This window comes from Melopsittacus undulatus, unplaced genomic scaffold (genome assembly GCF_012275295.1).
Source record: "Melopsittacus undulatus isolate bMelUnd1 unplaced genomic scaffold, bMelUnd1.mat.Z mat_scaffold_145_arrow_ctg1, whole genome shotgun sequence".
Lineage (NCBI taxonomy): Eukaryota > Metazoa > Chordata > Aves > Psittaciformes > Psittaculidae > Melopsittacus > Melopsittacus undulatus.
Genome location: NW_022994109.1, coordinates 97,169 through 123,554, shown reverse-complemented (window position 1 = coordinate 123,554; position 26,386 = coordinate 97,169). Strand labels below are relative to the sequence as shown.

General features: G+C 36.3%; 1 protein-coding gene across 1 annotated transcript in view; it reads right to left on the bottom strand.

The window, feature by feature from the left end:
- Nucleotides 1–729: 729 nt before the first annotated feature.
- The window catches only part of LOC117438330 (cytoplasmic dynein 2 heavy chain 1-like), a gene marked incomplete at its 3' end in the record, with an annotated part of 47,832 nt that continues 22,175 nt past the window's right edge, over nt 730–26,386 (bottom strand). Inside the window, 30 exon segments of the mRNA XM_034073879.1 lie at nt 730–871; nt 1,688–1,801; nt 2,756–2,864; nt 3,653–3,703; nt 3,705–3,826; nt 3,829–3,904; nt 4,983–5,107; nt 5,242–5,409; nt 6,930–7,032; nt 8,442–8,586; nt 9,124–9,275; nt 10,042–10,288; nt 10,936–11,195; nt 12,236–12,391; nt 13,217–13,346; nt 13,850–14,057; nt 14,381–14,645; nt 15,307–15,506; nt 16,542–16,601; nt 16,604–16,656; nt 17,459–17,682; nt 17,839–18,021; nt 18,219–18,401; nt 19,535–19,737; nt 21,254–21,404; nt 23,409–23,528; nt 23,620–23,732; nt 23,903–24,020; nt 24,111–24,243; nt 25,896–26,278. Of these exon segments, the coding sequence (XP_033929770.1) occupies nt 730–871; nt 1,688–1,801; nt 2,756–2,864; nt 3,653–3,703; nt 3,705–3,826; nt 3,829–3,904; nt 4,983–5,107; nt 5,242–5,409; nt 6,930–7,032; nt 8,442–8,586; nt 9,124–9,275; nt 10,042–10,288; nt 10,936–11,195; nt 12,236–12,391; nt 13,217–13,346; nt 13,850–14,057; nt 14,381–14,645; nt 15,307–15,506; nt 16,542–16,601; nt 16,604–16,656; nt 17,459–17,682; nt 17,839–18,021; nt 18,219–18,401; nt 19,535–19,737; nt 21,254–21,404; nt 23,409–23,528; nt 23,620–23,732; nt 23,903–24,020; nt 24,111–24,243; nt 25,896–26,278 (4,697 nt within the window).

The following is a 26,386-nucleotide window of genomic DNA, read 5'->3' as shown; positions in this document are numbered from 1 at the left end:
ATTCTCTACCTCCTCCCCTCTCAGCAGCACAGGGAATGGTGAACAGAGGTTGGGGTCGGTTTCTGCTGCTCCTTCGTCCTCAGGGGAAGACTCCTCACTCTCCTCCCCTGCTCCAGTGAGGGGTCCCTCCAGCAGGCTGCAGTACTTTACAAACTGCACCAGTATGGGTCCTTTCCACTGGGTGCAGTCCTTCAGGAACAGCTGTCCGACTGCAGCTGCCGGTCTGAAACTTTTTTCCCCCTTTCTTACCTATGTTATCCCAGAGGTGCTATCACCATCACTGATGGGCTTAGCCTTGGCCAGCAGTGGGTGCATCTTGGAACCGTCTCGATTTGGTGCTACCAGGCATGGTGGAAAATTCTGGCAGCTTCTCACAGGAGCCACCCCAACTACCAAACCCTTGCCAGGCAAACCGAAGACAGTTGGTTTTAACATTTTGCTTGCAGTCTATTTGTATTTTGTTCTTAAATGCTGTGTTTGATCAGTCATAGTTAGCATTTTGTTCAAGTCAGCCCACAGAGAGAACAAAAATTGGTGCTACTGGTTAAATAATAATGCCAATAGTTCTTAACTGTTCTGCAGAATTTTCTGGGTTTGTACTACTGCACAAATGAATTAAATGAGCACAGTGACAATTATGCCTTCACAACTTCAAATCTTTTGATCTTATTCACCAAAGGTCAGAGCTACTAATTTAAAGAAGTCACAGGTTTTCACTAATTAATTTACCTTTTCATACTGTTTTCTGACCAGGTTTCCATCCACAAAACTTGACACTTCTTGTAAAGTGCTGGATTACTTTCACAGTTTATTGTGAAATTTATATTGGTAGAATCCATGATCAAGACAACATGCAGGTTTTGTTGGATCCCTAGGAAAATACAACATATTAAATATTTAGTAGATAATCTAACTACCTAATGGTAGACTTATTGCAACCACAACATAAATCACCATCTTCCAAATACTTATAACAAGCTAATTTCTGAAAAAAAAAAAAAAAGAAGCTATTACATCACACTAAGTCCTGAATGTTTATAAGCAGAACTTAAATTAATTTACTATAATGGATTCTCATTATGTATGTTACACTGTATTCTATTTTTTAATTTAGAAGAGCTGGTAGTATTCAAATAGATACCTCTAGTACAGACCAACAGAACCAAATAGAAGGAGTTCCAAGGCCTCTGAGTACGACTGCCAGCATTTGTATTCTTTCAGTTAAGTTCTTCTATTTATTTGTAAACTATTTAATCTACTTGTTTGTCCAAGGAAGAAACCTAGTTGTAAACTTGCTTATGATTACTCAGACTTCAAAGTATTTGCAGGTATAATTGACAAATAGAAGAAAACTCTGTAACTAGACATATAAGCTAAATAAACCAGAAAATGATGGGGACAAGATCTTTCTTCCTTCTAGTTACTTTCAAGAGCAGATTTCATAGCAGCTTTGTAGAACTTTTATGTATACAAAATCCAAAAGACAAAAAGTCCGAAGAATGAATTTTAAGCTGAGAGTTCTGTGCCCCCAAACATCACACTGTAACCATTATCCCTGCCTGCTTTTAACAACAAACTAAGAGGTAAAAATGCACACAAAACAAGGTCTGTTAGAAATTATTTGTCCATTATTATACTACTTTTATAACTTTGCAATAAATTATAACTTATAATTCTGTTCACATACGGTATGTGAAATAGTTGAAAATTGGTCCTGTAAATCCATCTTGTGAAGCTTGATCCTTCAGAGGAGATAGCAACGGTTCCAATTCTTCTATTTTATACAGCCCAGGAACTTCTCCTATTTCAAGAATGAATTTTAAATGGCAGATCAAATACACTATAATTCTTCAAATTCCTCTGAAGGATTCCCTTGAATCATCTGTACAGAGAGTCTGAGTATGGCATTATTCACCTCCATACTTTCACAAGTGTTGTCCCAAGTACTCCATCATTCTTTTCATTATATCACGAAAACAACAAACCAAATTATAGTACTTCCATTTAACTTAAACAGCTCACTTTGTTAATATTACCTGGAATATACACAAAAACTCATTCCAATCTACCTAAAGACAGTGATCCAATATAATATAAAAAATCAAATAAGACTGACAGAAAACAGAAACATGAAGGAAAGTACCCAGGTCCTCAGACAGAGGTTCAGCACTGGAATCTGATATTGTAAAGAAACTTGGATTTGCACCTAGGAGACAGAAAAGATCTGCTGCTTTTATCAATGAGCTCTGAAACTACTTTAGTTCCAAAAAACTTTTGGTAAGAGTGCTTCAATGAACCCCCTGATCAAGGAACAAAGCTAGATAACCAAGTCACTTTTGTTCCTGTTATTTATCATCTCATTACTTTCAGAAAATTGCATTTTGCTGGAGTTCATTTAAGTAAAGGACTCAGTCTATACAATTTAGTAAAACATTGGAACACCTCTCAATTTTGAATTGTATTAGAAAAGGGAAGCTGTAGAGTAGAATACATTATCTTTTGTGGTTACACTATTACAAAGAACTCCTTTGAAATAAGTGACTTACTGCAACTTTCAGGAATTGAAGCACACCTACTGTAGGATAGTTTAAAGGATAGCTAAGTGAATTGCAAATCAATTTCTCACGTACAAGCATTCCAGCTAAAACAAAGTATAAAGCTAAGTAAGACTTCTGGTATGGACATAAAGTTCTGCCTCACTGACCTAAATCTGTGCGGTAAAAGTAGAACCATACTCTTTTTGTACTTGTCTCACCTGAAGACAATAAACTGTTGACCATCTCAAGAAACATGGAATGAACAAACTGATAGTCTTCGAGCAGCAATACCACCTGCTTTGCTTCAATGCCAGCAAGCTCCATCACCTAGAAGCAAGGAAAACATTTAAAGCTCAGTATATTGAGTATATGTATTGTTTGTAACAGAATAAGTTTTTCCTTGATTATATATTACATATTTTCTCCACAACATCTACACTAATATATATTTACAGAAGACTACTAGGTGATTCAGTTATATGAGATATCAAATATGAAGAACATTCTACCTAAATGAATAGCATGGTAATGAAAAAAAAGTTAAAACGGACACTTTCACAGAACATATTTACGTTCCAGATGTGACTCGATTATAGAGTTGTATCACTTTTTGTGTGGGCTTAGCTTTATATTTTTCTTTAGCATTGTTGAAGGTACTGTGGAACTCCTGATTGAGGGTTTGGCATTTGTTTTTAAATAACATGTTAAATTTTCCTCAATCACTAAAATTTTACTTGATTCAGCTACTATCCTGTTAACTGGCAGACCAGTAGAGCAGAAAATAAAAATATATACAAATATGAAAATACATCTATGAAAAAAACATTTCCAATATTCACATAAACTTAGAATTTATGAAGTCCACAACACTCATAAAAAACATGTCTGGTATTCAAAAAAGTTGAGTTTCAGGTAATTACTATAAAGAACAGTGTACTAATCTAGGCACTAAGAACTTCTAAAAATCTGCTCGTTTCATTTAGACTGCTAATATTTTGCTTTTTCTTAAAATATCTCTTCATGCAACACTTCTGTCCTTCAAATTCCCATGTTCTTGTTTTTTATTTTAATACATGCCTACAACACTATAAAATGGAAACCACGGAGTGACTTACATATTTAAGATCATTTTTGAACTGCTTCAGTTCATAGCCTCTGGAAATTTTTCGGAGAAAACAGAACAGCTCCATGCATATGACTAACTAAAGAGGTAAACTGTTTCGCACGACCTACACCACTCCGTCCTGCCAAAAGAAGTGATCCTCCAGGAAAACTTAGCACTCTGTCCATTTAGACATATAACTGAGGACTTCATGGAACAGTAAGATCTCAATCTCTTTTTTGTCTCGCCCATAATGAATAATACCCTATTAAAAAAGAGAAAAAAGAGAGATGCATTCACTAATAATAATTAGAAGCAGTGAGGTATAAAAGTATCTAACATTTAAAAGTTTAGAAAAGAAGGGCTTGAAAACTTAACAGGCCACACTAGTATTAAATTACAAATAAATTATTTATGTGACAAAATTTAGATACTCTGCCTAGCCATTATCAGTAATGAGTACACCACATTATCCTCAGCCACCAGGATACCCTAGAAGTCTTTGATATATTGAAATAGAAATCTACCACTTAATTAAATAATTGACCAGAACAAAGTCTGAGCTGTGTCTCTGACTACAGATTAATTAATACATAACTTAGAAGAGTAGTTTAGACAGCTAATTGCTGCATAATTGCAGATTATGGAATGTCTTAATGAAGCACACATTATAAACAGATCCTGAAATTAAATTCTGGCCTTGTTATACTTCATAAAACCTCATCTTTAAAGCCCAACAGAATTGTGTAGTCAGAAAAAAAACAGACTTCTGTTTATACTGAGGCTACTGAACTTCACCATTTCCCATGCAGTCTATTGGTCACAAGTTGGCAATTAAGGAGAGGAAGCAGTTTCCCATATACAAAAAAAGCCCCATCACACAATGCTAATAAGAGATGATATCAATGCTCTCATCCTGGAAATCAGTCAGCCTAGCACAGTTAACATATTCACGTTTTCTCATCGAGCTCAGTTTTTGTGCATTACAAATCTCCACACAAACTATTTGCATTTCTTCAAATCAAAATTACTTTAGAAAATTACAAATTCAGAAAGCAAACATTTTATAAAACCCTAATACACAAATATGTATGCACATCAATATTGCATATCAAACCATTGCAAATCACCAGGACTGATGCCCTTTCATTAAAATAACCTTGCTACATGATACTTCCTACTGCCTCCATGTAACATCGCAAACTTTCCCTCACTTGATCAAGTGTAAAAGATGATCCCTCAAACAAGCAGCAGACCCCACACTAAACCTGGCTGTTGCATGCTGCTTCCCGGAAAAAAATATCTAGAATAATTGCTGTGCACATTCTTTAATCTTGTCTCACTTTTTGAATAATATCCTTCAGGTCTGTTGAGTTTAGTTTGCCAAGTGGCCTCCCATGTGGTGGTAGTGCCTGTCCTGGTGTGACAAATGCCTCTTGACAAGCTCCCCAGGTTACATAGAAGGTATCTGTGAAAATGAAATTACACATTTGAAAGGTTAGGTGCTCAGCTCATATGCTATTTGACTTGATCAGACTGATTTGATTAAGCAGTTCCTAAACAAATATTTCAAGTTTGTGTAGTATGTCTCAAATGGTTTACCTGCCATATTGTCCAGAACATCTGAGCCCAAATCACCTTGAAATACTTTCATCAAAACATTATCAAATATCTGAAGTTCTTTCATGTCAACAAGTTTGTCACGGAACAAACGATGTGCTTCATAAGCAACAATTTCCAACACATAGTCTGCAGTTTGTATTGATGATCCTTCAAAATTTAAGGAGAGATTTAAAATTAAATATTTATAATAAATATTACAATTCTCAAATTTTCAATTTTAAAATATGAGATTGAAAAAGAGAAAGTAGAATTACATACCAGCAGGAAAGCATCCATAACGAAGGAGTAAGAGAAAAAGCAAACATTATTAAGTGCTTTTTAATAATATCATTATGGACCATTGCAAAATAAAATAAAACATATTCTATTAAAAAAAGTGCTCCAGTTCAGTGTCAGCATTTTAATGAAAATGAACAAGGTGTTGCACACAAAGTAAAAACTAAAAGGCAAAATTCCAGGTAATCAAAACAAGAACAAATAGAAGACTGTTTTAAAGGAGAAGAGAAAGACTGATAACAAACACTAAAATAACAACAAATATCAGTAACAGTCTGTATTACAAAATGCCACTAGAAAATACAAAGCTGCAATATTCTTCAAAAAAGTAAGAAGGAAGACGAGATGAGTAAATGACATCCCATATTGTTCAACACTGAAAAGTGTGTATGTCACCTTAGAATACAGCAATGGAGTCCTTAAATGGGTTGGGATTACCCATGCATTGATTATCAGTGTAGGTTTTCTAACCTCATTCAAGCTACATTATACCATCCTATGATCCAAGAATGAGCACAACATTCTTATCACTTTTATAGTCTTCAAGCAGCCCTCTGTGTAGCCCTTTAATTAATGTAGAAGCTAAAACACAATAAGGTGTAATTGCTCATGACCTAGTAATAATAGCAGCTTCTAAGACAAGATTAGACAGAAGCCTATGCTGTTATTTGGAAAAGCATACAAAATTAAATACCTTTACAAGTTTCGTAATTTCCAAAGTTAAGGAAAGAACTTTCAGACAAGACTGTGATTATCAAGCATTCCCAAACTGTGAAAACATTTGGGATCTTCTATAGATATTTGTAAACTCTTACATCAATGAGATAGTTTTCTAGATGTTTTCTATATGTTTAAGGGTGGTTATAGTCTTCTTTCTTCATTAAGCGGTCATAAATGATGTGTATTAGTTGTAGTTCTGCAGTTTCCTCACATAAATGTTTATACAATAACCTCATCATGTTTACAAAGTCAGGTATAAAAAGACAAGCATGAGAGGCAAGTTTCTGGGAATCCAGAAGACAGACATGCTGAAAAAAACCCCAACACAACCCCCTCCCCCCAAAACAAACAGAAAAAAGTTGTGGGGAGTAGGGGTACATTTCAAGTTCTCATAATAGATAATGCAGTCCCAACCTACTAACTTCCCTTAATTTACAGATGGCCCCTACACATATTTGAAAGCACCACTGGAGCTTTTAAACGTGTTTACTACATGTTATGGAATGAACTGTTAGGCATTTTTTCCCTCCACTGAGTTACAGATAGTTCACAGTTTAGGAAGAGTGCCATAGGTGAACAAGCTGCATGGGAAGTCAACAGTAAGACTGACATCAATAATAATTTAGGGTATTAGAACTACTTTACCAATGAAAACCAAATAAGTGACTTACCACCTGCTAAATCATATCTGAATAAACCAAGAACCCACTGAGTAAGAATACATGGTGTGAAAAGGTAGTGACTGTGATCATCAACTGTGAATTTAGCTCGTACCTAAAAAGAGAAGGGAGGGGAAAAAAACAATGTTCTAGAATGTAAAATACTTAGAAATGTAGCTTTATTTTTTTCTAAAGTATCAGACAAATTAGTTTTCAGTTTAGCCTATATATTTATTTTATTAAAGAACTCTTTATTTAGCTTTTTTTTTAAAAAGTTCAGAGATTAATTAAGTGCTCTGAATCTCTTCTCTGCCCAGCCTGTAGCTTTGCCTGGGATTGCTCCAACCCAGGTGTAGGACCTTGCACTTGTCATGGTCAAACTTCATAAGGCTGGCATCAGCCCACCTCACAAGCATGTCAAGGTCCCTCTGGATGACATTCCTTCCCTCCAGCGTATAAACTGAACCACCCAGCTTGGTGTCATCAGGGCACACTCAATTCCACTGTCCCAATACCGATCCCTGAGGGACACCACTCATTACTGGTCTCCAGCTGGTCATTGAGTCATTGACCACAATTTGCATGCAGCCATCCAGCCAGTTCTTTATCCACTGAGTTGTCCACCTGCCAAATTGATGTCTCTCCAATTTAGAGACAAAATTAATAATAATTAGAACATTTCTTCTGTACTATTTTTGATGCAAGCAACTGAACCTAGGACTTTTAGTGCAGTAATAGACAAAACACACCTTTTTTTAAACTGAAATTAAATACATTATAATGTAAAATTGAAAGGGAATAAAAGAGTGTAATAAAAGAATACCTAAAAGAGTAACAGTCACTACAAAAGACTTCACAGCAATACTTTTACCCCAGAGAGAATATTTGAATTTACAACTATATCTTTAATTCAGAGAATAACTGAATCAGTTATTTGGTTCTGGTTTAATGAGATTTAAACTTATATTTCTTAGAATAGACTTATGGTATCGCATGAAACTCCTGGTAAGTGGTGCATGCTAGCCAGTGACTATACCTGCATTCCAGGAGAAGAAAATGAACCTGTGTGTCTAAACACCTAACAGTGTAAAATTTTAATAGGTAGTCCCTGATATGTATAAAGCACTGCACCCTTGTATCTCTCTTCTCTATTCATAACAACAAACCATAACATCTGAACATTTAACAGTCTTTGAAGTACACTCTATCCCCATCCATTAAGTAGGTAAACACTATAATTCACATTTTACAAATCAAGAACTGAAAGTATAGATGTGTGAAGATGCTTGCCAAAATCATACAATAAATCTGTTAGAAAGCAGGAGCACTTACTCTGTTTGCCTCTAATACCTAAGATTGTCTGCAAATAAGCAGCTTTAAAATTGATACGAACATATGAAAAAGATATAAACTTGGATTTTAATACTGACAAATTGTTTTATTCTCTTGCTAATATCAAAAGTTGTTTTTTTTTAAATTCTGAATTCTCAATTTCCTTGAAAAAAAGAAATCAAATTTACATACCTGTTCATATACTTGAACCATAGATCCTGCTAGCTGATGTATTTTTGGCAAAGAACCCCAAACAGGGTGATTCTTCAGGTTTTTCTGTAGTACAGGCTCCAAGTAGGCACTATAAATAGCTTGCAGTTGGTCTCTTTCTGGGTAGCTACAAAGAAAAAACCAAAAAGTAATCATTATGGACTATCATCGTTAATTTTTTAATATAAAGAATCAAGTTATATACAATTGCTGAGAAATTTTCATGAATAGTATTTCCATCTAGCAGGTAAGTGAAATTACGGTTTTATTGCAACAGCCCACCCTCAGAAATCTTCTAAATACATCTGTAAATGCATTCAAACTGTAAAAAAAAAAACAGACCAATTTCTTTTCAGTTTGTCTAATTCTGTAAGCAAACACCACCTTAATCTAAGGTTGCTTAAAGCAGTTTACTGAAAGTAAAAACATTCAACAGGAAACATATTTCAAACACTTCACTATCAGCAGGTAGCTATAGATTGCTCCATAGCTGGTTTCTAGTTCCAAAAGGCAACAAACAGCACTGAATCTTAATATCCCAAACTGTTAGAAAAGATGAAAGAGTAGAACAGCCATATCTTCATAAAGACTAAATTGAGCAGGGGCTGTACAGACAGAAGCTGAATCTGAGTTGTCAGAGTCAAAGTAATTTCCACATACTTACTCAATTGCACAGAGACGAACAATAGAAGTAAACCTGGAGGTAAGTTTATGTCTTCCCAATGTTCCTCCAGAACACATGGAAGCCACAATTTGTATGTTTTCTAAACCAACCCATTCCAGATTTTCATCATAAAATCCTTGATATGTAAGAACCTTAAATAATTAAATAAAGATTTCATTAAAAAGAAAGCCAATAGATTATTGTAGAAAACCAAAAAAAAACCAAAAAGAAGTCATGAGCAGCATATCATTACTACTATTTTCTTAATTGACAGAAGTATACTATTCCCCCCAGTTTACTATCAGCTGCAAACCTGCTAAGGGTACACTCTGCCCTATTGTCCCAACCATTAATGAAGCTGTTAAACAGGTACAGGCTTTCAACTAGTCTTTGTACTAATGATCACCACCCTCTAGTCCTGGCTGTGCAGCCAGTTTTTCAACCCATCTCACTATATGCTTATCCCGCCTGTACATTGACAGCTTTTCTGTGAGAATCTTTTGGGACACAGCATCAACGGCCTAAAGTAAAGTCCAGATAGGCTATATCCATTGCTCTCCCCTTGACTACCAGGTTTGTCATTTCATTATAGAAGTTTATAAAGCTGGTCAAGCATGACTTGCCCTTGGTGAATCTATGCTGATCACTCCTGATGAGTCTTGGCATTTATATGCTCACTGCATTACAACCCATTGAGGCAGGCACCATTGTTATTTACTCATGTATATAAGCCAAATAAAAACGGTATCTTATTTCTTGTTGACATCTACACATTCTATCAAAGCACAAACACAACTAATGTAAATACAGATGCAGACTGCTAACTCTGAAAACAATCAATGTAGGTATTTACTACATACACTAAACTATTTCCAGTATACTTAAGTCTCTTTATAAATAACAGACATAAATGTTCACCTGCTGTAGAAAAGCCACGAGAGTGCTTGTTCCCCATTTATCAGGTTTGGGTAGATTGATATCTTTTAAGTATAAAACAAGCCTTTCACAGTCCTTTGGTCTGTATACTCTCCCAGTGTTTGTACTGATTACAATGCAAGTTTGACTTAATTTTTGTAGAAGATGTTGAGAAGTAGTTTGCGCACTGCAATGAATGGTAGCAACCTGAGTGGATCGGAGTTGAGAAAATGCATAATGAAGCAGCATCCTAAAAAAAACAAATGTGTACATACATATAAGCATAAGTAATACATAAATGCATTAAAATACTGTGTATCCAAAGATGCTGTATAGTTTTAATAATTAAAATGCATGGAATACATACTACATTAATGTAAAAGGTGATTCATGAGGTTTTCTGAATTAATCATTCTTGCCTTAGTATTTTCAATTTAAGAAATTCAATTAAAGTGTAGCATACAGCTATACGAAACAAATACCCAGCCTAAATATATTGTACATAGTGATCCAACCCAAATAAGAAACCTAAGATGGGCAAATGGACGAGCTAAATTCAGTTGCCCACACACAGGAATCTAGTGCCTCTTGAGATGAAATTGGATACCTCATGTGCCTCTCAGCTGTTGCTCCAGGATAGCAGAGGTTTCCCAAAGGTCCTGTTTCATACGTAAAAGCCTCATTCAGATGTGTTAGATGCACAGAGGCAGCCTGAGCTTTCCCTGTAGATCTGCAGATGAATTTACCTACTTGCCCCTAAAGAAGGCTGTTTCATTTGTAGCCTAAACAAGCAATATTCTAGCAGAAAGTTGTATGATAAAACCATTATAACAAAATATTACAGACTTTGTCAAATAGCTAGAAGTATGTTTTGCTTAAAAAGGAAATACTTTTTACCCCTTTCCACATCCTTCAGGACCCACAAGAAGAAATGGCTGCTTATTATTAAAGTCTAGCCAGGGTCTAAAGTAATCTAAACATCTCTGCATGTCAGGGGTTTGGATGACAGGAAGCATCTGGAGATTACTGAAGTCATCAGCTGTTAGATTTTCAGGTTTCTTCAGCTGATACTGCATTAGCTGTCCAGTGTCAGCATCGTAGTATGTGTCCAGAGGCTTCCTTGGATCTGGTGGCGATTCTTGTGCCCAGCTGAAGATCTTCAAAGAAAATAAAGCTTCCATTAAAACCATAGTCCTAATGACAAGATCTACAATTTCAAGCTAATCAATGAATGTACAAAGAATGCTGTAAAATCAAACATTTAATACTTCAATTTGATAGTTTTTAGGCTGCCTTTGAAAATTCAGTCATGTTATGCATATGCCTTATGATTAAGCCCTTAACTAAACAGTAATATATTACTCTTCCAGATACTTTTTCATAATATGAAGAACATTAAATAAACTGTATTTAGCAAAGCTTTATATAACCTTTTTTCATATGAGGCAACATACTTACTAATAATCATAAGAATGAGGTAACTCCTTCACAGGATGCATCAATAGCTAATTCCAGAAGTTGAGTCTAAAATTTACCATCTGACCTGTATATATGTTGTAGCTCCAGGCTGTCTTTTGGAAGGAACTATTTCCTTCTCTCAACACAAAATACAAGTGTGATTGTGGAGATAACTATATCCAGGGACAGGCTTCTGTAGACATTATGGACCAGTATACCCACATAGTTTCCTAACTCTGTGCCCTACTCCTTGTGGCTCCAAATATCTACACACAGAGAGAACCATATCCCAGTGCATACAGTATATAATGCCTAACTAATGCTGTGAGAACACCTCCCTGGTGAGGCGCAACAAAGCCCTCGCACTCTGAACAGAAAAAAAACCCTCACAAAATAAAATCTCTATTAACATACACAATACATATACACCCACACAGTTTGCTATATAGGGTCCTTGCATAAAACAGCATGGATAGAGATGGATAGAGGCCATTATGCATCTCTTGAAGCACCACTACAGGACTGCTACCTGGGCTGGATGCACTTAGCAGCATATCAGGGTCATCTGAAACATTCCTTTACTTCTCAGACATTTCTCTATAGGCAACTCAGACTGCAAACAAGTTAGAGCACAGGCAGCCTACTACTGTAAATTTGTATTGTTAGAAGACAGAAAATCACTATCCCTACTACATATACTAAGAAATTATTAATAAACTGTCTGAAAAAAAATTGTTACCTCTTTTGCAAATTCTTGTCGTGATTTTGTGTTGAGATTGCCACCAAGACCACGTAACAAGTTAATAATAAACTGTCCATGATCAGTACACCCACGGAGATGAGACAGTCCATTCATCACAGTTCCAACTAAACTTGTTTCTACCACAGAGTCATTCTGTAAATTGCAAGATGTAGTAGATTTGAATACATTCCAAAAAAACAAATGTGATGTATTGCTAGCAGTCATTGTTCATTGACACTGCCGCAAATGATGAAAGATCTCAACACTGCTGTTCTAGAAAATACACTTGAAATTAAACTATTTATAAGCATTGACTTGGAAGTTTTAATATCAGACTACATACTGATGTAATTTAGGATATGCAATTAGAACTTTCCTTGCAGATTTTGAGAATCTATAAGAAATCAATGCAATTGTATACTGGAAAAAGTCTCTCTTGAATGAATCCTTTATGGATTTTGCTGTATAACACCAAAGCAGATTTGCAGCCTCAGGATCAATGTTATGTTTTTTCCTATGTATACACATGAAGACACTTGAAAAGCCTAAAATCTTCATGGGTGAAAAACCAACAGGGTAAATAAACCTAAAACCATAATAGGAACATATATGTTCCACAAGGGGAGGTAATGCAGGTCTCACAAACACTAAATTACTGGTCACAGCAGTGGAGATGTCTCCTAAATAATGTCTTTGTGCAATATAAGCAACTTGTTCAATGTATATGCAAATCCTTCAGGAAAACTGGAAACAGAGAAGCATCTAGAATCCTTAAGAAAATCTAGCATATGTAGAAAAATTATCTTGACATACATTCCAGATTCAAAGAGTCCAGATAATGTTAAGAAAACAGCTACCAAAAAAAGTTTTTTTTACTTAAAATTTAAAAATTAACATGAATCAACCCTTCAGTGTTAAACTAGAAAAATGAATCAATCTTAACAGAAGCTGAAATTTGATTAAGTATTCAGCACTAACCTTTTTCACAACCCAGTTTAAAGCCTTTTCAAAATAGTCCCCAATCCAGTTTTCAAGGTTGTATCTACATTCTTCAGGCTGACTTCTTAGCCAAGACTTTATCAAAGAATTAAGATCTGTATCTTCGTCACTAAGTCCAAACAAAACAAAACGAAATTCAGTTAAATACAAGGCATCCACATCTCCACATAGACAGGTTCAAATTAACAAGAAAATTCCAGGAAAACTTCAGGGAAACAGTTTAATGAGAATTTCTATACAATATTCAAGCTCTCTAAGGGTCACAAACAAACAAACAAAGAATCCACCATGTCTCTCTCAAAAAAATATGAGATATATTAGTCAAAAGTTTATAACATGACAGCACACCTAAAAGCAAAACCTAAAGTAAATTTCCCCAGTGATCTGGTTCATAAATGTAAGCAAGTAACTAAGTAGTTCCATCCAATTAGACTATCTTTCAACAGAAATGTGAGGTTAAAAGTTTCTTTTAGTGGGAGATGTCCCTGCCCATGGCAGGGGGGCTGGAACTAGATGATCTTAAGGTCCTTTCCAACACTATTCTAAGATTCTATGATTCTAAAAGCAAGTATTTTTGCTTACTTTAAAGTATGTAATACTCCTGTGACTTACCTCAGAAAGATCATTCCCATTCGAGATATTGTAGCAGGAGAGGCACAGCTAAGATCATGAGTTTCAAATATAAAGTTGACATTTAAGCCAAATTGAATTCTTTCTCCACTGGGCATAGTCAACAATCTATTGTCATCCAAAACGGAATTCAAAGATTCAATCCATTCAGGATCAATATCACCATCACATATTATCCATGAAGTAATATCTATTAACAGCACAAAAATAAAATATCAGACCCAAGGAAAACACTTAAAGAATCATGCGTTTTGCTATTTTAACACTAGTTAAAATACTAGTGTTAAAAGCCTTAACATAAGCTCTATGAAGAGATTCCTTACATGTTTTACCTTCTTCTTTCTATTTTTGTTCTCTTACTATAAAATTTGCAATAGTCAGCATTCTAAGATTGTCACCAAAAGTTTTTCTTACCTTATAGTATCCACATAAAATAACATATAAAAATGTATTTGAAAATAAACAATTTCAATAATTTAGGCATAAGGATGTATAACTCCCTCACAAACACACCTTGGGGTTCTCGTACAACTTGTCGAGCACTATTTGTAAGTACGCCATCAGACCATTCTCTGGTATCCACGTCAATATGGCCTAGCAACTGGTGTCGAGGCATAGCTTTGGGATTCATAGTGTACTGTTTCACTACTTTGCCAGTTTTACCAAGGGCTGCCTTTAACATCCGCCAAAGTGTTGATTTCCCTCCTCCACTTGGACCTACGATAACTACACCCATCCTTTGACGTAGCTGCTCATATAATTCCAAAGCCTTCTTGATCTAGATGATAAAAGAGATAGTGGCTATTATTTAGTTTTACAACTTCACAATCATTCTTTTTAATGTTTTCCAATTAACCTTGCATGAAGTCATTTTGTTTCTAGAATTTTATTTTTTGAAACGATAGATATTTGCAGAAGTTATTAAAATTATGATACTAAATAATATCAAGAAATATATTTTGCATGTTAGAAGCATTTCACTAAGTCACTAATATAAAAATAGCAGCCTTCTTTGGGCATATATTTACCAAGAAACTAATGAACCTTTAGTCACAAAACTTAATCTAACTCTACAATAGATAAACATAGATGAGACACAGAACTGCTTGATAAACCAAACATTCACATATTTAATTCTTTCACTGTCCAAAACATTCACTGGCATTTATACCTGGCCTGAATGAAACTGTGTCATATGTTCACAACATAATTTACCTTACACTATTTTTCTTTCAATTACACAACTGATATACCATATTTCAAACACACACCTATTTTTTCATATACATGTAATTAGAATCTAACTACCAGTTACTGACTTTTTTAGAAAATATTTCTTTCAAAAGTAAACAGAAATTAATCAAATGAATGTAATATTAATCGGTTATAACTCAGAATAACACATTTTTTGCTGTTTTATTGCTGTAGTTAATGTTTACCTGGGTGCTTATAATTTCCAAGTTTGCTTCTTCAAAGACTTGTTGTAAAGCTGTAGTTAATTCTGCATACTCCACATCTTTAAAGTCAATGCCAGGAAATACATCTTTAACCAGTGCATCAAAACGTGAGCAGTCCGCAAATGTAAGCTTTGACATGGTATTAAGCCGCAGAGCTTGAACCACCATGTGACTTTCATTAACTGAAATAAAAGCAAAGAAGACAGATCAGTTTAAGCTGTTCACTGGGTTTTTTTCCCTTAGAATGTATCAGCACTTGAACTCACACTGCTAAGATATTGAAGGTGGAATCACAGCATAGACTACATCCTAGTTCATGTATTGTTCTACTTATAAGTTAGAGAAGTGCCTTATTGTATGTTTCATATATGTTCACAAACCCATTCTATACAGATAGGAGACAGCTATGATGCTATACAGATAGTACATAATAGCTTCATGATGAAAGTGGGTCTAAGAGTATGATAGCTTACTTGTTAAATTACTCATGACAGAAATTAAGGACCTGGATTCCAGATCTTACTCTGCCAGAGTCCGAAGTCACATCTCTGAAGTGTGTCCTAATTAACTGTGAATATTTACAACTAACACTCTCAAAACTCCTCTGGAATCTGAACTACCATGGAAATATAAGTGTTTTGGAACCAGAACAAAAACAACCACAGGAAAGCTTTACTCTGCCAGAAAAGTTAGGATTCTCATGATGGGAAAGGCATAGGGCTCTGATCTTTTTTTTTTTTATTTTTTAATCACATTGCCTTCTTATGTAAAACACATACACTTTTCAGAGAACAGGACTAGGAAGCACAGGTGAAAATTATCCTGTGTTTCTGTTCTCCTAATGCAATCTAACTCCATGTAACAATTTTAGCAAACCTCAGATGGAATCAAAATGGTCTGGTGACTGATGAATAATGATGGCATCAGAGAATCAACCTTCTTGTCCTAATCCAAGTGAAAACAAGAGTCTTTGAGAATCACTCAAAATCATCCCAGAATAAAGTCCTATATCTGTGTTCTTATAAGAGCTCCATCTAGAATAGGACAACAGTCTTTTGTGATCTCCTAACGGAGGACTTTCACAGATATTTTTTTATTTTAAATTGCCTCCAGATCTAAGTCACGGCTTCTCAAAATTCCAGGGAACAAGAAACCTGTAGTGAATAATACCGGTACAATATCCCAAATAATCAAAAGTTTGGTATGGTCAACCTTACTTTCTTTCTTTGTTTCACTTTTCTTCAACTGATGAAGAAGATTGCCACAGCTTCTCAAACAGTCTTCAATGCTCGTAAACCCCAATCATAGTGCTGCTGTGGTGTCAGAAACTCCCTAAATTCAAGAACAGCAATAATGTAACAATCTTTAGGTGATGGCACCTGATTTTTTTTTTGCCAAATGAATATGCTCATTATATAGGTCTGGGCAAAAGAGAGACTGATGAGTATTTGTAGTGCCATCTGAAATGCATTTCAGAGATACAAACAATGACACTGAAATTTTCAGAGGGAGTAATGTAATTACGTTACTAATGTATGTATAATTGTCCCTCAAAGCATTATGTAAAACCTCTGAACTTTGTTCTCTCTAATATACATACTTATAACCAGTCACTTGTATTTCAACAACCTCAAGAGTCTAAATTCAACACAATGCTTGTGAACATTCATATGTGAGCACAATAGGGGAGCAGTACTTTGCCACCTTGAGATTATAACTGCTTTCCAATTATTTTCACACCTGAACCTCCCAATATACTGCAAGATTTTTATTTTGTAAGTCAAATTAATATCTACAGAGATTTACCATTCAGATTTAAGATTTACCATTCAGATTTAAGAGCTGTATTGACTGTAAAACTTTTGATGACTCCAAACCTGTGGCTTTATTCTTAATTTTATTTCTAACAGATTTCTGCAATATCCATTTCATAAAATAATACAGAAAATTAACAGAAAGTATGTGTAGATTGCATCCCTACAGTCACAGGCTAAATGGAGACTACTAGCATAGTCTAAATGGAGAAGAAACAAGATGGTAGCAAGATAAGCACAAAGATCAATGCTAAAAGAAAAGCAGGAAGGAAGAGAATTAGAAAGGTAACACAACTTGGGGTGGAGGGAAGGAAGCTTACCTTGCTAGATTAAAAATAGACACTAATTTTCTACCGAGTATTTTAGCATCCTTAAAGCCTTCTGAATACAGAATCACTTCTGCAATGAGTTCATTGTCTGGATGAGTCATAGCAACTGGCCTGAAAAGTTGTTTGAGGTTATCAGGCAGTTTTTGTCTTCCTCCATAGCCTTTTCCAGCAGGATTCAGGGTGATAAAGATTCCAGAATTATGATCCACTTCCACCTAGCATTAGAAGTTCACGGTAATAATATATCGTCATATGAAACAGTATTGAGCAATGTTTTGTGGACTATGTTTAGCTACAGTAGTCACTTTAAGTTTAACCCTGTTATTTATAGACTATTTTTATAAGAAAAAAATAAGTAAGTTTTCCTGTACCTTTTTTCCAAGCATCTCGCATAAAGGACTATGTTTCTTCAACGCATGTTGGATTGTCTGAATCTGCATGGATACTGCAGACAGTACAGCTTCCTCAAGTCTGTTGAATTCATCAAAACAGCCCCAGGCACCACACTTCACTAAGCCCACAAATATGCGCCCCATCGATTTCACATCAATGCCCTTAAAATTAGAAAGAATACTATCAAACTTCAAATAACAACAAAACGATGAAAGACTGTTTCCCAGCCATTAAAAAAAAAGTCATTGGAAATGTCACAAACATCTAATGGAATCTGTACCAAAACTATTTCTCAAATATTCCTTTATGAAATATGGGCATAGATATCCATCTCCTAAATATGCAAAACCATATTCACCTCATCACAATTGAAGACTAATACTTGTCTTCCAAGAAGTCCACCCAAAGCCTTTACTGATTCTGTCTTTCCAGTTCCAGCTGGACCATAGGGATTTCCTCCAAGGCCCATCTTCATAGCTTGAGTAAGAGTTAGATAACACTTATCTGTCAAAGGTGTATAAACAAGTTTAGGGGAATTACCCTGCAGAAACAAAATAAATCATATTAATTAGTAAACAGAAATTATTGATGATGCAATTTAATTTTATTCATAATTCATTAATTTGAAAAACATAGAATCATAGAATAGTTAGGGTTGGAAAGGACCTCAAGATCATCTATTTCCAACCCCCCTGCCATGGCCAGGAACACCTCACACTAAACCATATCACCCAAGGCTTCATCCAACCTGGCCTTGAACACCGCCAGGGATGGAGCATTCACAACTACCTTGGGCAACCCATTCCAGTGCCTCACCACCCTAACAGTAAAGAATTTCTTCCTTATATCCAATCTAAACTTCCCCTGTTTATGTTTTAAACCTGTTACCCCTTGTCCTATCACTACAGTCCCTAATGAATAGTCCCTCCCCAGCATCCCTATAGGCCCCCTTCAGATACTGGAAGGCTGCTATGAGGCCTCCATGCAGCCTTCTCCAGGCTGCACAGCCCCAGCTTTCTCAGCCTGTCTTCGTATGGGAGGTGCTCCAGTCCCCTGATCATCCTCATGGCCCTCCTCTGGACTTGTTCCAACATTTCCATGTCCTTTTTATGTTGAGGACACCAAAACTGCACACAGTATTCAAAGTGAGGTCTGATGAGAGCAGAGTAGAGGGGCAGGATCACCTCCTTTAACTTGCTGGTCCTGCTCCTTTTGGTGCAGCCCAGGATACAGTTGGCTTTCTGGGCTACGAGCACACATTGCCAGCTCACGTTCCGTTTCTCATCAATGAAAATCCAATACAATGCTTGAGATAACCATCTCATTAAATACATAAATTTGTTTACAGTTATGAAGTTTTCCTGATTATCAAATATCAAAGCATTGTGCAATTTTTTTTTTTAGAATTACAGAAAAAGGGTCAACACAGAAGAAACTGCACTCTGACATACAGAAATAGCAAGCTTATTAGGAAATACTTATATACATACAAAGCAGCTTACATTTACCCCATCAATATCAAGAATGAAAATGATTACAGTATCTTCTATGAAACAGCATGCTAAGGACACAACAAAGTTGAAAAAATAGCAACAGCTGGGAGGCAACCAGCAGCATGTGTGAAAGTGTTTGACACATACAAAAGACACTAGGTAAATACTAAAAATACCACACCTGATATTCATAAGTATACTGGAGTTCAGCATCTACCATCTGAACATAACATTTTTGGTCTTTCATATAAAACCTCAGCTGCTTCTTCCAAGCCCAATCTTCAACACTGTGAACTTGAGCTTGATTCAGCTGCTTCACCACATCAATGTTATGAATGATATCAAGAATCAGAGCTTTCAGCTTGAGCTCAAGTATTCCTGATTCTGCAAATAACCACACAAACACACACACAAAAAAATCACCACAGTGTAGTCAGGAAGATAAACATTACCCACTCTCAAATTCATTGTGCTGCTTTCTACTGTCAGCAAATTTTATTCAGGTCTTGTTTCAATTATATACAGAAATATTACCTACTACCTAAAGTAAGCAGCATAAAGTGAGATCCTGACAGAGAATGTGAATCATAATGTAACTTCAGTCATTTGGAAGTAATTCTGTCTGCTTCTACACTCAATAGACAGAGGCTTTTCTGGAAAGCAGTTTATTCCAAGAATGTTTACAGCTATGTCCACTTCAGTAATCAGTTTGTCACAAATCTGTTAATTCATCTGCAGCAGATCTGAAAACCACACTACACACAACCTGGCAATTTTACTAAGATTAATTAGGATGTTGCAAAATCAGTGCTCATTAGCAGATTGGGTACATTAAGTATACTCTGAGAACATACTGTTTAATTTAGTTTCATTTGAAAGAAGCCCAGTTTATGTTCTATGCCATTCCACAATGGGAGTTAGATGGAAGTAAGTGGGGATAATCAGGCAACTCATTTCAAACTCACGCCTATTATCCAAATCAAAAAGTTATTTTAAATGTATTATACAATAGGTGGAATGAATGCTCTTCCATAACTGATTTCTCCACTGTCTATAGCAAGAGTGCAGAAAGGGAGCTTAGATAAATAACCACACTTACAGACTGCTGAAGGTAGGTGATATGAATCCTAAACCTAGTTAATACATCAGATGTTAACAGTTCATACAGTAAACAGCTATACAAATGTGGTGGAAGATTGTCAACTACATGTTAAATTGAATCTTTTTATACATTTAGGGTATAGGGGTCATAATAGAGCCCACAGCCACCTCATCAAACCTACACTATAGAGTTTTACATCTGAGGTAGTCATTTAAAGTCCCCTTATGGTCAAAAGAGAGGAATAAGCACTCAAAGGCATAATTATTCTGACTGATTTGCACTGTATAAGATTCAGAACAAACATGCCTTGAAAATAAGTAGTTGATTGGTACTGCTACAGAGGTATGCAAGAATTATTAGTTCAGATGTAGAGGTATATATCTAAGAAAAAGAGCATCACCTACACAGCCATACAGAATATATTGTCATGGCAAAGTACTTCAGCTGTTCTCTGATTAGTTCCCATGAAACATAACATTACAGCAAAGTTCAGTAGGTGAGGAAAATTATCAGTAAACATATAAACCAAAAAATAAGTATTTAAAAATAATTAAAAGAGGGTTTTGCATATAAATGCTCCAAGGTAAATTTTAATCTAAATAAAAAAACATTGTTCATCCTGTAACATTAAACACACAAATCTTGGCAGTTATAAGTGGGTAACTTTATGTAACTCAACCTTATGAACTCAAACTGAGATAGATTTATATAATTTCCTGCTTAAGTAAACAGAATGTCAAATACTATAAAACTACATAGTCATTATGAATAATTATATATTAAAAATCATTTTGATACCTGTACTTCCAGTATCTTCTATACCATTATCAATGCTAGTATAATGTTCCAATTTAGCCATGAGTTCTAATTCTAATTGTTGCAGACTATGGTCTTTGATAGCACTTTCAACATCTTCAGTGAACTGGATTTGTTCTGCCAAGGAAAGAATCTTTGAGAAAAAAAGTTCTAATTACATTTTCGAAATAGAGAGGACATACAAAAAAAAAAGTTTTAAAATTAATTTGTAATTATTATGTTTGATATTTATAATTTTTAAAAGCCACAAATTTGCTATACTCTTAAGAACATATATTGCCACCTTAAAACCTGACAAAATTTAGCGAAAACCTGAAATGTGATCCAATACAGCAAGTCCTGTAGCTGTTCTACAGCATGTGCTAGCAACACATCTTTTCCATTAAATGGTATGTCAGATGGAAACCTAAGCCTGTTGAATATGGGTTCAGCATGCCTACAATACAATACTTGCATAGAATCACAGAATGGTTTGGGCTGGAAGGAATCTTACAGATCATCTAGTTCCAACCCTCCTGCCATAGGGAGGGGACACCTTTCACTTGAACAACCTGATCTAGCGGAAGAGAGTGACAGACAGGACCACTGAGCAAAGGGCATGGGGTGGTGTGACAGGAAGGGATAAAAGAAAAAAACAACAGAATCAGGCTTAAGCAGGATCACTCCCAGCCTGCATTTGTACCTCAGCAAGGAGGTGCCTACAAGGCACCATTACAGAGAAATCCCTCAAACCCTCTCCAGAAACTCAGCATGCAGGGGCACCTCTCTAAAGTACCTGTACACTAATACATGCAGTATGGGGAATAAATATAATGAATTACAGATCCATATGCAGTGGCAGGGCTATGGCCTTGCTGGGACCATGGAGATGTGGTGGAGTGGCTCCACTGGCTGGAGTGTTGCAAGGGAGGGATACAGGCTCATTAGGAAGGATAGGCAGGGAAGACAAGGAGGGGCAGTTGCCTTTACATAAGGGAATAGCTGGAGTGCATGGAGCTCTGCCTGGGGATGGATGAGGAGTCAGCTTTTATAGGTTAAAGAAGACAGGTCAAGGTGACATTATAATGGCTGTCTGCTATAGGCCACCTGACTAGGAAGAAGAAGTGGATGAGCAGCCTCATTCACAGGCCCTGGTCCTCAGAGGGACTTCCACCAACCCAATACTTGCTGGAGAGGCAACACAGGACATAAGCAACACAGGAGATTGTTGGAGTCCACAGATGACAACTCCCCTTTCAAGAAATAAAGGAGTCAGTGAGTACAGGTGCTTTACTGGACACAGTCCAATGGAAGGCCACAGAGATGATTTAGGAACTGAAGCATCTCTCCTGTGATGAAAGGCAGAGAGAACTGAGACTGCTTAGCCTGGAGAAAAGACAGTTCAGGGCAGAATCTTATCAAGGTCTATAGATACCTGAAGGGAGGGTAAAAAGATGGAGCCAGGCTCTTTTCAGAGGTGCCCAGTGACTGGAAGAAGTAACGAGCACAAACTGAAACACAGAAAGCTCTGTCTGAACATTAGGAAACACTTCTTTACTATTAAGAATGACTGAGCACTGGCACAGTTGCCCAGGGAAGTAGTAGAGTCTCCACTTCTAGAGGCCTTCAAAAGCTGTCTGGACATGGTCTGGGCTGAAGCAGCTTGAACAGGTGTCTTGGACCAGACAACCTCTATAGGTTCCTTTCCACCACAATCATTCTGTGATTCTGTGTGATTCTCTGTGCTACCAGCCAAAATTGCATAAAAAAATTTCATATTCATGACTATTTCTGCTTATACAGCTACACTTTAAAAACAGTATTTTAACCAGCTTCAAAAAGGGCTTTTTATGTTACTAAGTCAGCAGCCATGCATGTAACATTCACTACCAACTAATATCAAGATTTACACCAAATTTAATAAATAGATGGATGTTAGATCAGGTGCCATGACAAAGACTCAAGATTTCAAATGTTTACAAAAGAATTCTAAGAAAACATATTTTTAAGAAGTTCTCTACACTATAAATTTATAAAATGGATTTGTTCATGGTTAGTTTCTTCCAAACCCATATTTATACTTCTTTATAAGCCTCTGAAAAATAACTTATTTGGTAAATCTGAGACTACACAGTGGCATTACTGGATCAACTGCTACCTGGGAAGGAAAGAGCGATGGATCAATTGAACCTTGTGATTTCTTTCCAGCTTCAACACAGTCAATTAACATTTTTTTCAGTGTCTCCTTCATCTGTAAAGCCAAACTGTTTAGCCACACCTAACAGGGAAAAGAAAAAAACTTAAAAGTTACATTACAAAATAATTTCTCAAAGATACTAGAACTGTAGTTGGGTAGGATTTTTCCTTACCTCCACATCATTTGATAGAAGAACTTTATTTCTAAGTGGCACAGTTTCTCCTTCTAACGACTTCATGGCAACTATGTATTTAAATTCTTCATCAAAGGTCACATTATTAATTCCTGTTAATCAGGAAACAGCACCAAAGTTACTTATTGCTAAAAGGCAAACATTAAGTACTCGGTGTCTAGTGGTGACAAGAGAGAAATAAAAAGCCTGCAATAGATTATTTGGCTTTGAAGAACCTTATTTCTAAATAAGTACATTTTACAAATGAAGATTAATTTATTACCAGCAAAAAGTTTCTTTAGATGAGACTGGATAACCAGTGGATTTGTGGGCTGTCCTAAAATTTCTAGTAAGTCATCATCTCCAATGAAATAGAATCTTGGAAATGCTGAGCGCTTTTCCTATATAAACACAAAATAAATCAATTTTGTTGATTTAAATTCAAACTTACTGACTGTCTTTATAGAAAATCATATTTATGTCAGCTGTACCTCCAAAAACTCATTCAAAGATCTCTGGCATCTCTGAAGCTGGTCAAGTATGGTAATTAAGGTGCTCCTTATTCCTGCCCGGGCATTCAGTGACGTTATCCTGTTGTCACTCTTGATATCTAACATAATGGATCTTGACAGAAAGAAAATTTGAGTAATTCATAAAACAACCATGACAGTTTCAATCTGGATATACAAGTAGTTATGTAAATAAAAACTAAAGCACACTAAAACAAAACTGAAGCTCATACAATCTCTACATAGCATTTAGATTTCAGTGGTTATGATGAAACATTTCAGAATTTACATCAATATCTCTCCAATGTATTTTAATAACAACTATTTCTGGCTACCCAAAACCAAGCAAATTCAAGTCTTGACTTTTATTTCCTTCTAAGGGGTCAGCAAGTTCGCTGATGACACTAAACTGGGAGGAGTGGCTGACACACCAGAAGGCTGTGCTGCCATTCAGTGAGACCTGGACAGGCTGGAGAGTTGGGCGGGGAGAAAGTCCATGAAATTCAACAAGGGCAAGTGTAGAGTCTTGCATCTGGGGAAGAACAACCCCATGTACCAGTACAGGTTGGGGGTTGACCTGCTGCAAAGGAGTGAAGGCGAAAGGGACCTGTGGTCCTGGTGGATAGGAGGATGACCATGAGCCAGCAATGTGCCCTTGTGGCCAAGAAGGCAAATGGCATCCTAGGGTGCATTAGAAAGCGGGCGGTTAGTAGGGCAAGAGAGGTTCTCCTCCCCCTCTACTCTGTCTTGGTGAGGCCGCATCTGGAATATTGCATCCAGTTCTGGGCCCCTCAGTTCAAGAAGGACAGGGAATTGCTTGAAAGAGTCCAGCGCAGAGCCACAAAGATGATGAAGGGAGTGGAACACTTCCCTTATGAGGAGAGGCTGAGGGAGCTGGGTCTCTTTAGCTTGGAGGAGAGGAGACTGAGGGGTGACCTCATCAGTGTTTACAAATATGTAAAGGGTGGGTGTCAGGATGATGGAGCTAGGTTTTCTTCAGAGATATCCAGTGATAGGACAAGAGGCAATGGGTGTAAACTGGAGCACAGGAGGTTCCACGTTAACATCAGGAAGAACTTCTTTACTGTGAGAGTGAGAGAGCACTGGAACAGGTTGCCCAGGGGGGTTGTGAAGTCTCCTGCGTTGGAGATATTCAAGGCCCACCTGGACAAGTTCCTGTGTGATGTACTCTAGGTTACCCTGCTCTTGCAGGGGGGTTGGACTAGATGACCTTTTGAGGTCCCTTCCAACCTTTGAGATTCTGTGATTCTGTGATTAAGACAGATAATGGTATATATCTTTCTACATTTCTAAAATCTAAAATATATAAAGTATATATAAAGTATATATAACAGGTTTCCTTGACTTGTTTGGAAAAAAAATAAACCATTTGCTTCTCCCAAAAGTCCATCTGTGTACTTTCTTAGTGAACAAAGTGTTTGCCTTCAACAAGAAATGATTCCTGAAAAAAAAAACAACCAATTACATCACCTCTGCTTCTGTTACAAGACTGGTTGGTGTTTGCCAGCCTTGTTTGTGATCTTTGACATTTCAGGTGATTTCATTCTTTACATGTGCCCAATTAAATGAAACCTATGTTAACAACTTTATGTATCACTGCCACACACATGTATGTACTGAATTCCTGTTGCTGACATTCATCTCCATACATATTCCACTTGCTGCATATTTTTTCACCATGAAGAATGTTCTAGCCAACTCGCGTCAAAGATACTAAAAAAATAAGTCTCACTCCATAACACTAACCTGAAGTCCTCATCAACTCTGTTAAAACGAGCCTGTTCTTTGGGCAGAGCTCCATGACCAAATATCGGTTCCAAATAGACCCATTTCCTCTGAATTTGGTTTAAATTCTGCAGATACTCATCCAACTCAGCCATTTTTTTTTCCCAGATGGACACTTTATCTTCAAAACCTTTGTAGTAGGGAGAGTCCTTGAGGGACTGTAGAAGACAGCGATGATCTCCAACCTGGTTGACTATGTCCTTCCAGTCTTTAATAAGCCCAATAGTCTTGCCTTGGCTATCTTCATAATCTGTTAAGGTGAAGACAGCTCCAGCTCCCCAGAGTTCAAGCTCACGTAATGCTTCTCTGATTGTTACTTCACCTTGGGCCCGACAATTCAAATCCTATTTAAAAGCATGAACAGATTTAATTTTAAACTACAGAGCTTGCAGTAAACTTTCCATTAAAAAATATAACACAAATTCTATTTCTATAGCAATAAAAATATACAT